The sequence below is a fragment of the Neolamprologus multifasciatus genome, chromosome 11 (assembly GCF_963576455.1).
Source record: "Neolamprologus multifasciatus chromosome 11, fNeoMul1.2, whole genome shotgun sequence".
NCBI lineage: Eukaryota > Metazoa > Chordata > Actinopteri > Cichliformes > Cichlidae > Neolamprologus > Neolamprologus multifasciatus.
In genome coordinates this window covers 32,605,011-32,617,699 of record NC_140449.1, presented here as the reverse complement: position 1 = coordinate 32,617,699, position 12,689 = coordinate 32,605,011, and the positions used below count along the sequence as shown (strand labels likewise).

The 12,689-nt window shown below is 39.7% G+C and overlaps 1 protein-coding gene and 1 long non-coding RNA gene across 4 annotated transcripts in view; both read right to left on the bottom strand.

Annotated features, from left to right (window-relative positions):
* Window positions 1-12,689, bottom strand: part of rftn1b (raftlin, lipid raft linker 1b) — a 160,995-nt gene that overhangs the window by 56,538 nt on the left and 91,768 nt on the right. For all 3 annotated transcript variants that reach the window (XM_085178299.1, XM_085178300.1, XM_085178301.1), the window contains one exon: window positions 4,609-5,071. In XM_085178299.1, the coding sequence (XP_085034425.1) occupies window positions 4,609-5,071 (463 nt within the window). The remainder of the gene's footprint in view (window positions 1-4,608; window positions 5,072-12,689) is intronic.
* On the bottom strand, window positions 5,775-11,080 carry LOC146509042 (uncharacterized). Its single transcript, XR_014876975.1, has 2 exons — window positions 9,404-11,080; window positions 5,775-9,358 (listed from the first exon to the last, which is right to left on the bottom strand). It is a non-coding gene; the product is annotated as an uncharacterized LOC146509042 (long non-coding RNA).

Below are 12,689 nucleotides of genomic sequence, written 5' to 3'. Positions count from 1 at the left end.
TGGCAATATCATTAAGGACTACTCTCACCCCAGTAATCAACTGTTTGAACTATTACCGTCAGGCCGATGATACAGGTCACATAAAACCAGGACAAACAGATTCAGGGATAGCTTCTTTCCCAGAGCTATCACCGTAGTAAATAAGCACAAAACAATTGAACCTGCTTAACTATACCATACTTGCCATTGTCATTACATTATGCTGCTATCCTGTATATATCGTACTTATTATTGTCTGAGTACTTCGGTTGTTTTATTGTACTTTTTATATTTTACATTTATATTTATTATTGCATTTTGCACCAAGGGAGTGGCACTCCAATTTCGTTGTACTTTGTACAATGACAATAAAGGCTATTCTATTCTATTCTATTCTATTCTATTCTAAAAAGTCATTTTCCTTAAATACTGAAGAACATCCATCCATCCATCCATCTTCATCTGCTTTATCCGAGGCCGGGTCGTGGGGGCAGCAGCCTAAGCAGAGAGGCCCAGACCTCCCTCTCCCCAGCCACCTCCTCCAGCTTATCCGGGGGAACACCAAGGCGTTCCCAGGCCAGCCGAGAGATATAATCTCTCCAGCGTCTCTCCTCCCGGTGGGACATGCCTGGAACACCTCACCCAGGAGGCGTCCAGGAGGCATCCTTGTCAGATGCCCAAACCACCTCAGCTGGCTCCTTTCGATGTGGAGCAGCAGCGGCTCTACTCTGAGCCCCTCCCGGATGGCCGAACTTCTCACCCTATCTCTAAGGGAAAGGCCAGCCACCCTTCGGAGGAAGCTCATTTCCGCCGCTTGTATTCGCGATCTCGTTCTTTCGGTCACTACCCACAGCTCGTGGCCATAGGTGAGGGTAGGGACGTAGATCGACCGGTAAATTGAGAGCTTCGCTTTTACACTCAGCTCCCTCTTCACCACGACGGACCGGTGCAGCGTCTGCATTACTGCAGCTGCAGCCCCAATCCGTCTGTCGATCTCCGGCTCCCTTCTCCCATCACTCGCGAACAAGACCCCGAGATATTTGAACTCCTCCACTTGGGGCAGGAACTCATCCCCAACCCGGAGTGGGCACTCCACCCTTTTCCGGCTGAGAACCATGGCCTCAGATTTGGAGGTGCTGATCCTCATTCCCGCTGCTTCACACTCAGCTGCGAACCGCTCCAGTGCGAGCTGGAGGCCTTCACCCGATGAAGCCAACAGAACCACATCATCTGAAAAAATCTGAGATGAGATTCTGAGGCCACCAAAGCGAAAGCCCTCCGCCACTTGGCTGCGCCTAGAAATCCTGTCCATAAAAATTATGAACAGAACCGGTGACAAAGGGCAGCCCTGGCGGAGCCCATCACCCACCAGGAACGAGTCCGACTTATTGCCGGCAATGCGAACCAAGCTCTTGCAACGGTTGTATAGGGATCGAATGGCCAGAACAATAAATACTTAACATTCACGTTTTGTCACCATTGAATTTTAAAGTATGTAAACAAAGCCATCTTCTTTACCCATCAATGTAAATAAGGCTGCAATTATACTCCAGTGTTGATGTGAATATGGACAGCTACAATTTCTAATCAGTTTGACGTCTGCTTGAAGGACTAATGCACATTTGTTGCCCTGGGAGTTTTGCTTTTATAGATGAGGGAAACTGGAGAGACACAGATGTTAGCACTGAGCTTTTTGTTCACCTTCTATAACAACTAAATTTATATCACTCAGACCCCAGCAGACATGCATCTACTAGCAGATTGCGTTAAGTGCTTTCAAATGCCCAAACATAAACATATCGTACTTTATTGACCAGGATTAATTAGTGCAGGAAATGATAACTGTTGAATTCAAAAGTCACTTTCAGAAGCCACAGTTGTCATTCAGCTGTTGCCATCATGATACGCTTTCCATTTGCTCTTCCACTAAACCATTTCAGTCTTCAAACTTACAGGCTCAGTTTCTATCCAGAGCTTTGGTCTGAGGGAGGGTGTTCCTCTTTCAATCATAATCCACAGACGTTTGCCATCTTCACTGCCAACACTTGCACGGCGTTCACCCCGAGATCTGAGGATTAGCATGGACAAGCCAGCAGAAGCAGAGACTCTTGGGCCTCCTCAGCAGGCTGGGCATTAGTAAAGAGCGACAAGGGAGCTTGGCAGGCTCCCCTAACACCCCGGCTGGCTGCTACGCCGGCGCTGCTGGCGTTGCCGCAGAGATTCAGGGCGATGGAGGTGGGGATGGAGAGAGCTGTGAAGCTGAGGGAGGTAGAGGACGAGGCAGTGGGGGATTATCTCACTGCAAAATGCACTACATGGAGGCCCAGATGGACCAGTGGGCTGTGGTTTGCTGCGATGCCAAGTGTGTGTTACCGCAAACACATATAGATAAAAATACATGCAGACAAAAGCAAAATCTTCCATATCAATGAGTGCATTTATTATTCAACACCTCTTATTAGGTGCTTTGAACCTAAACATGCTGCATACTGTGCATACTGAAATGCAGTATATGCATAAACACTCCCACTGGGACGTGTGTCTAATGCACAGTTTGCACATTGCGCCGACACATATCACAAATAGGTCCTGTGGAGGGATGAGAGACTGTAGGGGGTGATAGCGGTGGGTGTCTCCATCTGTTAATCTGAAATGCTCAAATAAAGCCGAAACTATAAATGTCTGTGCTGATTTCAACATACAGGAAAGGGGGAGCTCATAGGTGTAGCTGTGCTTTGCTCACTTTCTGGAACGACATCAGTCGAGTCGTGAAATGTGCACCTCCCAGAACTTCAGAACTCCACTTCATCGGTTAAGCATGAGTGTGAATTCGTAAATAAGACGACTCCTTTTTGTGTAACAGATAGAGAGGATTGCATCCCAAGGCAGCGCACTGTTGTGTAACATTGAGGCAATCACAAGAAATGACACCTCCGCTGTTGCCAAGTGTTTCAGGAGGGACGTACGACACAATGCGATTCTTCAGTTAAACAGCCAAAAGGTAGATAAAATCAAAACATGAAGCCATACAGACGTGTAGACAGATAACAGCCTAAGATTAGAAACTGTGTGACAAAAGAAGCTTCGGTTTAGTCGGTCCCAGTGACAGCAGGATTTAGCCCCTAACTAATGTGGCAGAGCTGCTTATCGATTATAGTTTGATTAAAGGAGACCTACTATGCTTTCATGTGTTTTCTGTCATTTACATACTGTTATAGGGGTGGATGCTCATATTAAACAAGATCAAAGATGCAATTGAGTCTCAAATGTGTTTGAAAGCAGCAGCTGTCCAGAGGAAGGCTGGCTTAAAGAGAGGGGCAAGGGAACTTAAATGGCTTGTTTCAGAGAGAGCATGAGCCATTTACTCAAGTGACTTTACATTTTGAGTGTCTTCAATTGTCAATAAGAATGTTTTTTTTAATCACTTGTCTAGTTAAATGCTTAAAACAAAAAACTAGAGAATTTGAATTGAGGACAACAATAATGTAGATTATTTTGAAACGTTAATCATGCACAGCTACTCTAGTAAATTCCCAAGTATATAGGGCCAGAAATTAGAAGTGAACAGGAATAAACACGAACCTGCAAAGTACGTGTTTTTAGCCAATTACTGGGAAGTGATAAACGCTTCAATATCATTCATCCAGCATTTGCAATATGAAATGAGTCATAGTGAAGTAGCCCGGGTTACATCAACATAGTAGCAGCTACGGCGTTTCACAGTTTGAGGTTTTGACCTTTAATTATCTTAATTATCATTCCCTCATTAGGCTTTTCTGTGTAATTTGTAGGGATAGCCGTGCGGTGGGTCTCGTGTTATTTGGACTTAAGAGTCTTGTCAAGTGTGAAAGCTTTGTGAAGTTTTGAAATTTTGACCTTTAATTATTGTTCCCCCGGTGGACCAATTAGTCCTATTTAGTTAAAGGGGTGTATTCACACAAATAACAAAACTGTTTATTTATTCAACTGACTAAAATGATGTGCAGCCGTGCTGAAGCTTTTTGTTTTATATGCCAGGACTTTGTGAGTATTACATTTTTAAAAATGCCCATCACCTCTTTTTAGAAAAGATAGTTGTATCCTCATTACTCAAGAAAACTCTTGAAACTTTATGTGTGATTTTTGGATATAAAGTTGTTGTTACAGATATATTTTGTTTAAAATAGGGCTACTGATTTGCCGGTAACATTTTAATCATGATCACATGTTAATCTGAGCTGTGTCAGTGCTGTTGGGCTTGAAGATAACATGTTGACCTCCTGATGGAGGAGAACCTTTAGTACTGCTTCTAATCAATAGGTCTTTTGTGTTCTCCTTGATGATTGAGTGCAATGATGCTACTTCCATGCAGTGGTACTCATGTGTCCCTGCTTTCCCAAAGTGTTCTCATCATGTAGTGATATATATCGCCAGTTTGTCAGAACCAATTCACTACTTGAAAAAAACGACTATCTTTGCATCTCTGTGGAAAAATAAAAAAAAGGTTTCAGGTCTTATCATCACATTTCTGCGCTCTTTCCCCAGATTCATTTATTTTTCACAGCTCTGAAGTCATTTACATGATTTTTCCTTAACACATCTTTTCCCTCTTAGCTTCAGCGCATGACGGTAACCATGGAGAACACTTACCGTCACCTCTCCGCAGCCGGTATCTCGGCCTCTCCTTTGTGTCCGTGCTGCTGCCTTTGTTATTATTATGAGATGCTGAATCCTCCTCTGTCAGTGCCTCACTTTGTTCCGACACAGGAGATGCTGCAGGTGAGACCTCCTCCACCCCTGGCCCTGATTCATTCCCAGTGTTCTCACTTTGATTTTTCTCCCCACTTGGTTCTTCTTCCCCAGCCTTGCCAGAGGCTTCGTCACTCCCTTCCTTCTCCACCACATCAGCTCCAGCTTGAGGTTCTGCATGATTGGTGGGGCTTGAGGGGTTTGAGGGGCTACAGCTTCCCAGGGAGTCAAGCACAGAGCAGGGGCTGGAGTGCAGAGACAGAGAGGGGGTGTCGGGTTCTCTGATCCTGGTACACGGAGCTCCGTATGGTTCCTGGACAAATCCTACAAACATCACCCCTTGGTCAGCGGCATCCTGTATCTGCTGTTGGGAGCAAGGACAATGAAGAAAAAATATTAAAAGCCAGAATGATGACAACAAATGATTTACAGTGCCTTATTTTTGGTTAAATCCAAGTAAAAACAATCAGTGGTTTGACAGAAAATAATTCAGATGCTGATTTATATCAGTATTATTAAGGCAACAACATGTAATCATAACAAAACATTATCTTTTTGAGCTTCTGGAACCCTGGTGGTACCAAATCTGAAGTTCTCTCTATATTTGTGATCACAGGACATAATTTTTGGTTACATCTCATCACAGAAACTGTTTTATCAGACTTTTATTTTTAGTTATGACTCAAAATGAAACCTTGAAAAATGCCAGAGGCTAAGTCAGCAGGCTAATTATTCTAATGTTTAACATGCAAGATGAAGATGTCCACTCGTAATTTTATTGACATTTTGGAAGCTACGACACGAGTCAGCTGATCAATTAAGTTATCTGCAGACTAATTAGTGGCAAAAATAGTTGTTTTAGCCCTTAAAATGTCTTGAACAGTATCCAGTGATCAGGATTCAGATTAAGAACAAGGAGACCCCCAAACAAATCTTTCCCAAGAGAGCTGAAACTAAACTTCAGGAGTTGGTTTGAAATCAGATAACTTGAATTGATGGTTTTTTTCTTTCCACGGCTTCATGGAGTTGTTTGCATCTGTTAAATTTTTGTTTTTCCTTCACTTCTCTTCATTCCTTTCCGGCAGCTTCTCCAATCACAGTTTTGATTAGATTGGAACAGCCACAACCCTGTACTCAGACCTGGGCCACATCCCAGATTCAGCGCTCTATTGTTTTCTCTGTCTTTTTCTGGCCTTTTATGTCAATATTGGGGTTCTGCAACAGAGCGAGATTGAAACGTTAACTGTCAGGGAATGTTAATGATGCCATTCTCCATTTCTCCCCCGGTCCACCAACCAACCCCCTCTCCAAGCCAAGGCGGCGCCCGTCTCTATCTCGAGTAACATTGAGGGAAGAAAATAAAAATCAAATTGCAGGTTATTCACTATGAAATTAAATTGGAAAACAGTCACATTGTTTCCAGCCATATTGTTTAATATCAGCTGAATGCTCTCTGTGTGCTTCCACATCATATTCCCCATACCAATATGTTGAAATGGAATTGCTGAGATAAAAGAGAGCAACTGGTGTATCTCATTTAATGGTAATGCAGGCAGTCAAAGAGAGAAATGAATGGCTCTGACTGTATAATGTCGGTGCAGTTGATAGAACAGTAGATTCAAACAGCAGGCTGTAATGATTGAATTTATTTTTGGTGCCATTATTATTGTTATCATCATCATTTCATTAAACCCCTTGCTTGACAATGTAGAACCATTCAGATTAGATTTCTTTCTCAAGAGACATCTTGACAATAGACCACCAGCATCGGGACTTTTGTTAAGACTGCAGATAACCACAAAGATAAATGACAAAATGAGAGTCGCAAACAGTGCGTTCACACGACAACAGCAGAGCCAAAGCAACGCATGCACGAATAATGTCAAAAAGAGTGAAAAAAAAGAGTCGTTTCCATTCACTAGAAAATCAAAACTGCAAACATTTGCTTGCATTGCATTCTTATATCAATTATTTGTCTTTTTTCCTCCTTTGTGTTGCTCTTTATTTCTGCTCCTCATGTGCATATACAATCTTTGTCTTTTTCTAACAACACAAGTGCTTTGAACACAAATGTTACCATGCTACCACCACTTTTAAGGTGTATACAGTGTTGCTGGGGTTAGCACCAAATCACAACAGCAGTCACCTCAGGGCTAATTTATATTGTGAGGTAAAGACCCTACAGTAAGACAACATACCACAAATACTGATTTTATTTTAGCTTTTGGCTCCTGTTTGGTTTCACTATTATTCCAAGTATACCGCGAGTCCTTGGTTCTTTGCTCTATTGTGATTGTTCTCATCATTAGTTTCAGTTTTTGTGTTTCCTTGTGTCATCGCTTTTGTTTGTCTTACATTTTATTTCCTCCTGATTGTTTTGATTGTCTGCACCTGTGTCTTATTTCTCTCACCTGTCTCTTGTCTATTAAGTCCTCTGTGTATCGACTTGCCCCTATATTGCTGTGCTTTTATGTTTCTCTGTGTGCTCTATGATCTCTTGTGGGTTTTGGGTATTTTGTTAGTTTATCATTCTGTTTACAGTTTGAATAAATGCTTCATTTTTGTTTGAATGCCTTCAGTGTCCTGTGCTGCACATTCTGACACAATAAAACAAAAACTGACAATGTAAACAGATGCAAAGTCAGAAGATCACAGGTTACATCTCATCATTTGAAATACTTAAACAAACAAACAAACAAAAAAACAGTCAACCTCACATTATTACTAGAGAATTACTCAGGTCATTAGGGGTAGGTCTAACACTGTTTCCCTAGAGTTTCCCTACTCTCGGTACCTCAGCAGAGCTGGCAATATCATTAAGGACTACTCTCACCCCAGTAAGCAACTGTTTAAACTATTACCGTCAGGCCGATGGTACAGGTCACATAAAACCAGGACAAACAGATTCAGGGATAGCTTCTTTCCCAGAGCTATCGCCGTAGTAAATAAGCACAAAACAATTGAGCCTGCTTAACTATACCATACTTGCCATTGTCACTACATTATGCTGCTATTCATACTATCATTACATTATGCTGCTATCCTGTATATATCGTACTTATTATTGTCTGAGTACTTCGGTTGTTTTATTGTACTTTTTATATTTTACATTTATATTTATTATTGCATTTTGCACCAAGGGAGTGGCACTCCAATTTCGTTGTACTTTGTACAATGACAATAAAGGCTATTCTATTCTATTCTAGAGCCAAACAAATGATACACCAGCCAACCAACCGGAATACTGAATTACCATTATTTTCCTAACGTGGGAAACACATTGTTAACCTGGACTAAAACTACATTTTGAGTTTCAAAAATGCCTTCAAACTTGTGGGGACCAAAAGCCCGGTCCCCACAAGTATAGTAAACTTCCAATTTTTGGTCCCCACAAATACATGAATACACACACACACACACACACGCACACACACACGCACACACACACAAGCCCGTTCAGCCATCTTAGTGAGGACCTTCATTGACATAATGCTTTCCCTAGCCCCTTACTCTAACCATTAAAAATGCCTAACCTAAGCAGAAAAGCTTAACAGGAGCCTGTCACGTTCCTGGGTCTTTTGACCCAGTGTTTTGAGCTCTAGTTCATTTTTGATGTTTATGGTTTATGTTTAAGTTCTTTAGGTCAGCAAAGTTCTTTTGGTTATTAGATTCCTCTTGTATTTTCTTCCCCTGTATTTAAGTTTCCCTCACTCTTTGTCTGTGAGGCTCTTTTGACTGCGTGTCTTATGTTATCAAGTTTGTATTGTCATGTCTGCGTCGCATGTTTCCTGTTTTATTTTGAAGGTCTGTGTCAGTGTAGTCAGCTTTGCTTCCTTTGTCTCGTTCTGTCAGACTAGTGTCAGCTGTTTCCCCATGTGTCTCCACTTCCCCTAATCACCCTTGTGTGTTTTTAGTCTGTGTGTTCTGGTCATTCTTTGTCAGGTTGTCTGTTGTTCACACCAAGGTTTCCATGTCACGTTTCCAAGTTTCATGTCTAGGTTTTTCTTGTTGTTTATTTAGTTCTCCCAGTTTGCCTTGCCCTTTCTTTGTACCTTTTTTACCAGCCTTATTAAACTGCTCGCTTTTTGTTAATACTCAAGCTTTCGTCCAAGTTCCTTTGTGTCTGCATTTTGGGTCCACTCTTCACAATTAATACAGTCTGCCACCGCCAGACTGTGACAGAGCCTTAAAGGAGAGTCTGGATGATCCAGCGGCCCCTAGGACCGTTTTCATTTCATTTCAATTCATTTATTTATTTATTTCACACTTGGTACAACAATTCAAACAAACCAACTGCACTTTCTATCAAAAAAACCACTACAACCATGTGTGAAAAGGAGCAGGAAGAAGAAAATATTCTTATTAAACCCTACCCCCTATCTACAATCCAATTTATATTACAAGTGGGCACCAAAAATCAGGGAACAAACTAACATTAACATTTATCTCCGGTCCTAACCCAAACCAAACAACAAATTTACAATCAGAATATACCACATAGTAACAAGGAGAAAAATAAAATTAAAATAAATAAAACAAAAAATTATAATGGATCCTTTTTCAATGAACTCCAATTTCATTCACATTCTTCATATTGAGTTATCGTTTTAAGCATGTAACACTTTTTAAAACAATGTAAATTTATACAATTCTTTAAATTATAATGAAGTGAGTTCCACAGTCGTATACCACTAACCATTGGACTCATTAATCTTTGTGTAGTCCTAGCTAACTGATGCTTAAAATAAAATTTCCTTCTGCCATCTTCTCCCCCTGAACACAATAAAAATACTCTTTGTAACTTAAAGGGCAAAATATTATTTTTAGCCTTAAACATAATTAATAGTGTCCGTAATTTCGCTAAATTTCCTAATTTTAATAATTTCAATTTTATAAATAATTTATTTGTATGTTCTCTATATTTAACATTATGAATCATTCGTATCACTTTCTTCTGTAATAAGTTTAGAGGTTTTATAGTATTCTCATATGTATTCCCCCAGACTTCAATACAGTAACTAAAATATGAGAAAAACAATGAAAAATATAAAATGCGCATTGTTTTGTAGTCTAATAAATCTCTTACATTTCCCAAAATATAAATGTTTTTAACCATCTTCTTTCTAATATACTCAATATGTGATTTCCACGTCAAATTTTCATCTACTATTACACCCAAAAAACGAAATTCAGTAACTCTATCAATCAATCATTATATGACCCCTAGTCATTATGTCCATCAATGGACATAATGACTAGGGGTGCAACGATACACAAAATTCACGGTTCGGTTCGATACTTTGGTGTCACGGTTCGATATTTTTTCGATACAAAAAAATGTTCATCCCTTTTTAATTTGTCATTTATTAAAATTATAAATATATATTTTAACTCAAAAGTACAGTTTTTAAATTTAATGTTGCTGAAACAAAAAAAGTAATAAAAAATAAATAAATCTATCTGATTGAGGAATCACTCATCTTTGGAAAAGAGAGTTTATTACAGAGAAATGGCTCTTTCCAAAATAAAAGCTATACTATACGCTTCTTCTGGGCTATATTCTCAGCAGCATATTAAACATATCAGGTCCCCATAAGGAGAATCATGTGCTAACGGCTGTCTAAATGACTCGGCTAAAGTTTGTAGCATGCGTGCTTGTTGTTTTTGTCTGCTTCCACTTGTCTTTGCACTAGGATGATGTCGGAGTAAATGTGCAGTCATATTTGTTGTGTTCCCACTAGTGCTGTCAGCATTAATCTGAAATGACGTTAACGCCACAACACGGCAAATCTCCTTAACGAGCTACCGCGGATCGCCGTGCGTGGGACTGGACGGCCAACACGTTAACGAGCTAACTGTGCTAACACACTAGTTCCCACCAATGTAATTGAGGATTGCGTGGCACATCCAACATACTGTTTTACTTTAGTCCATGACACGCTTACCTTCAGGGTCATACGTCACATGAAGACCAAAATAGTTCCAAACGCCAGAGCTCAATGAGGGTGGGGGAGGTTCAATTTGCCATGTTGCAAGGAGAGCTTAGCTTCTGTCTCGCTAGCTTGCCCTGCGCTCAGTGATTCTGCGTTCGACTACTCCGCCTAGGCTTCACTGTCGAGCGCAGATCCACTGAGCACTCAACACAGACAGCACGGTCAGAAGGAAAGTTGATAAAATAAATTAAAAATTTTGTATTGTTCGATACATATGCGTACCGAACCGAAAGCACTGTATCGAACGGTTCAATATCGATACCAGTATTGTTGCACCCCTAATAATGGCTTCATTCTCCTTTACATGATTGCCAAATATCATGAATTTCGTTTTTGTCAGATTCAAAGATAATTTATTTACATCAACCATATTTTAATCTTAACATCTCAGAAGTCATAAGATTTAACCTACATCTTTCAAATTCTCTCCAGAGCAATAAAAATGTGTGTCATCCGCAAATAAAATAGAATTTAACCTTTTTGATACGTCACAGATATCATTAATATATAAATTAAAAAGTTTAGGTCCCAAAATAGAACCTTGAGGAACGCCACATACAATCTTCAATCTTTCAGAGGTGTTACTGAGATAATGTACATATTGCAACCTATTTTCTAAATAACTCCTGAACCAGTTCAATGCCACTCCTCTCACACCATAATTATACAATTTAGAAATCAAAATAGAATGTTGTACGTATCAAAAGCTTTTTTAAATCAACAAATACCCCAACTGTAGATTTATTATTATTGGTTGCCAGATGAAATATCGTCAATGAACGTCAACAATGCTAATGCCTTGATCTATTTTTACGAAATCCAAATTGATTTTCATTTATTAGTTGATATTTTTCAAATAAAACTATCAAGTCTTTGCGCAAAAAGTTTTTCGAGCACTTTGAAAACTGTGACAAAGAGATACTGGCCTATAATTATTAAACTATGCTTACCTCCTGATTTATATAAGGGTATCACTTTTGCCACTTTCATTCGATCAGGAAATACTCCTGATTGTAACCGAGAGATTAAAAATATAGCAAGAGGAATACTTATTACAATCTAAAGTCTTTTAATTACAACCATGTCTATACCATCACAGTCAGTAGATTTTTTATTTTTACAATTTTCTACAATTGCTACCATTTCTTTTATAGTAGTATCAGCCAAGAATATAGAATTAACCATTCTATTTTCTCCTTTCCAGGCTTCCTCATATTCTGGGTCGTCATTTTTTCTAATTAAATTAATTTGCTAAAGTGGGTCCAACATTTACAAAAAGGACTGTGCATTAAAGATTTAGTGAAAGAGAACTGAACTAAACTTTCTCTATACCTGACCCATAACCTAACATAACCCTGACACTAAACCACATTTGAGCCTCAAATGCATTTAAATTTGTGAGGACCGGTTTGTGTGTCCTCACAAGTGACTGTTGGTTCTCACAAGCATAGTAGAATGCAGATTTCGTCCTCACAAAGATAGCTAGACAGGAACACACACACACACACACACACACACACACACACACACACACAGCAGAAATGAAAGTGTTTCACTGGCAAGAAATGTAAACAAAAAGATTCACAAGAAAATACAACTGTTTACATGGTGACAGCTTTGTACACTATTTTCAATGTTTTGAGCAGCTTAATAATAACTTGGAATGACTTTAATAAATAAACTAACATTATTCTTGCTTTCTTAATGTGTTTGAGATCATCAGCTGTGCTGTATTGAAGTTATGTTAACTACAGCAGCAATCCAGTAACAATGGAAAGAACTTGGATGAGTAGAGAAACAACAGTGCATCATTAGTTTATGACATGAAGGTCAGTCCAGCGAGTTACCAGCATCACAAATTGCCAAGTAACAATGTCTCAGATTAGAGTCAATTCTTCATAAGATCACGCAGGAGGAACTCATCATCAGCACCAGCTGCTGGGAGGAGTCTGTGTGAATCAGGCCTTTAAGGCTCAACTCCTTCAAAGG